At 48.2% G+C, this 2,080-nt stretch overlaps 1 protein-coding gene across 1 annotated transcript; it reads left to right on the forward strand.

Moving 5' to 3' along the window:
- The first annotated feature begins 214 nt into the window (after positions 1-214).
- LOC113751626 (zinc-finger homeodomain protein 9-like) lies at positions 215-1,836 on the forward strand. The gene has a single exon (XM_027295696.1). The coding sequence runs from the start codon at positions 476-478 to the stop codon at positions 1,559-1,561; it is 1,086 nt and encodes a 361-aa protein (XP_027151497.1). The 5' UTR covers positions 215-475; the 3' UTR covers positions 1,562-1,836.
- Positions 1,837-2,080: the final 244 nt, after the last annotated feature.

Raw genomic sequence — 2,080 nt, forward strand, 5'->3', positions numbered from 1 at the left:
ATTAAAACTTATAGCAGCGGTTCATGACATGGGGGACGAGGAAGTTAACCAGAGATTAGAACTCGGGTTAAAAAAACAAGTGGTTAAGAAGGACGACCACAAAACCGAGATTTTTATTATCTACAGTCATCCATCCTCCAGCCAGCAGCATCAATTTCCATCATCAACCCATCCATAACTCCAAAAACACCCCTGCCCCCCACCCCTCCCCCCTCCCCTTCCCATAACCACAGCTCCCTCAGTCTTTCATTTCTTTTCTCTTTCCATCTATCTTTCCCCACCTTAACCCACTGAAGCTTAGCTACATCTCTCCTCCTCCTTTCTTCTTCCAGCTCCATGGAGAAAGCTCCACATCTTTTTCGTCCAAAACCCTAACCCTAACTCTAATCCTCAACTATCTTAAAGGAAAGGCACCCAAAAAAAAAAAAAAACAGACTAGCACTTGTAACTAAAAATTCTTCTACATGTTTGAGCCATGGACTTAACTGTCACTAATACCACAATCACCACCACTGCATCTGTCAAAACCCCCGAAGCTGAAACCGAAACCCCAACGCGGATCCAACCATCTAAGCCCTCTTCTTTCTCTAACGGCGTCCTCAAGCGCCACCCTGCTGTCCACCACCACTTCCACCACCACCACGCCAGCTTCAACAACAACAACAACCACCACCACCACCCACATGCTACCCTTCTGGTTACTTACAAGGAATGCCTCAAGAACCACGCCGCCAGCTTGGGAGGCCACGCCGTCGACGGTTGCGGCGAGTTCATGCCTTCCCCTACTGCCACTCCCACTGACCCCACCTCCCTCAAATGCGCTGCCTGCGGCTGCCACCGCAACTTCCACCGCCGGGAGCCTGAAGAGCCGCTCCCACCTCCTAACACCACCGCAGCTCTCGAGTACCAGCCCCACCACCGCCACCATCCTCCACCTCCGCTCCCACCAGCTCAACGTAGCAGCGGTGGACACAGCAGCCCCAGTTCTCCGTCTCCTCCGCCGATCTCCTCGTCATATTACCCCTCGGCTCCCCACATGCTTCTCGCCCTCAGTGCAGGCTTGTCGGGCCCGCCCCAGGACAGCAACATCCCCATAACCCCCACGGCCAACGCGGGCGCCGCTGTCACGGCTGGAAACTCGAATGGGAGGAAGAGGTACCGGACAAAATTCACTCCGGATCAGAAGGAAAAAATGCTGGATTTCGCTGAGAAAGTTGGATGGAAAATTCAGAAGAGAGACGAAGATTTGATCGCGGAATTCTGCAACGAAATTGGGGTGGATAAAGGGGTGCTCAAAGTTTGGATGCATAACAACAAAAACACTTTTGGAAAGAGAGATCAAGCTAACATTTCCTCCGGCGGGGCCAACTCCGCGGCCGCAGGAGCAGCAGCAACGACAGACAACGGCAACGGTATGGAATTCACTATCCACTACCACCACCAAAATCATGAAAACAACAATGACAACAAAAACGGGAGTCATAACCACGAGTTAATGCACCATAGTGATAGTGTTAGTGCTCATGTTGTGGCCACTAACGGGTCATCCTCTTCTTCTTGATCTTTTGGAATGGATGGATGGATGAAGGATGAATAATAAGTTTTAGTAGGTGATAGCTATCAGAAAGAAAAAGAGAGTGGAGACACTAAGCTGAGACTGCTACTGTTAGTTACTGCTTTATTAGATTTTCTTTTGTTCCTTTCTTCCCCCTATTTTGAGAATGTTGTTCTTAGCTAACGAACGACTAGCGATCCGTGAAAAAGATTTAGTAAAAGATAAAAATGGAGGGCTATTGTTCAATTGGGAATTTAAATTTTAAATTTTTCGTTTTGACACATTGATTTGCTTAAAATCCTTGCATTTTCCCACCTTTTCTTGGTTTGTTTTTTAAGTTTTGCTCGTTCTGGGGATTCTGCTGCTGCCTTGAGTTCAGTGACACCACTCTTGATTATGGTGGTTCTGTGGGGGAGGTGATGGTTAAAAAGTGATCCACCACTACTTCTTCCTTTTAATCTTCTTTGCATGCTCTAAGATGAGATTTGATTCCCTATCCAGCTATCCTCTGAACCGACTGCCAAG

Source organism: Coffea eugenioides, chromosome 11 (genome assembly GCF_003713205.1).
Source record: "Coffea eugenioides isolate CCC68of chromosome 11, Ceug_1.0, whole genome shotgun sequence".
NCBI classification, from domain to species: Eukaryota; Viridiplantae; Streptophyta; class Magnoliopsida; order Gentianales; family Rubiaceae; genus Coffea; species Coffea eugenioides.

Bases quoted from the DNA above. Each gene is read 5' to 3' on its own strand.
- LOC113751626 (XM_027295696.1), top strand. From the start codon at position 476: ATGGACTTAACTGTCACTAATACCACAATCACCACCACTGCATCTGTC.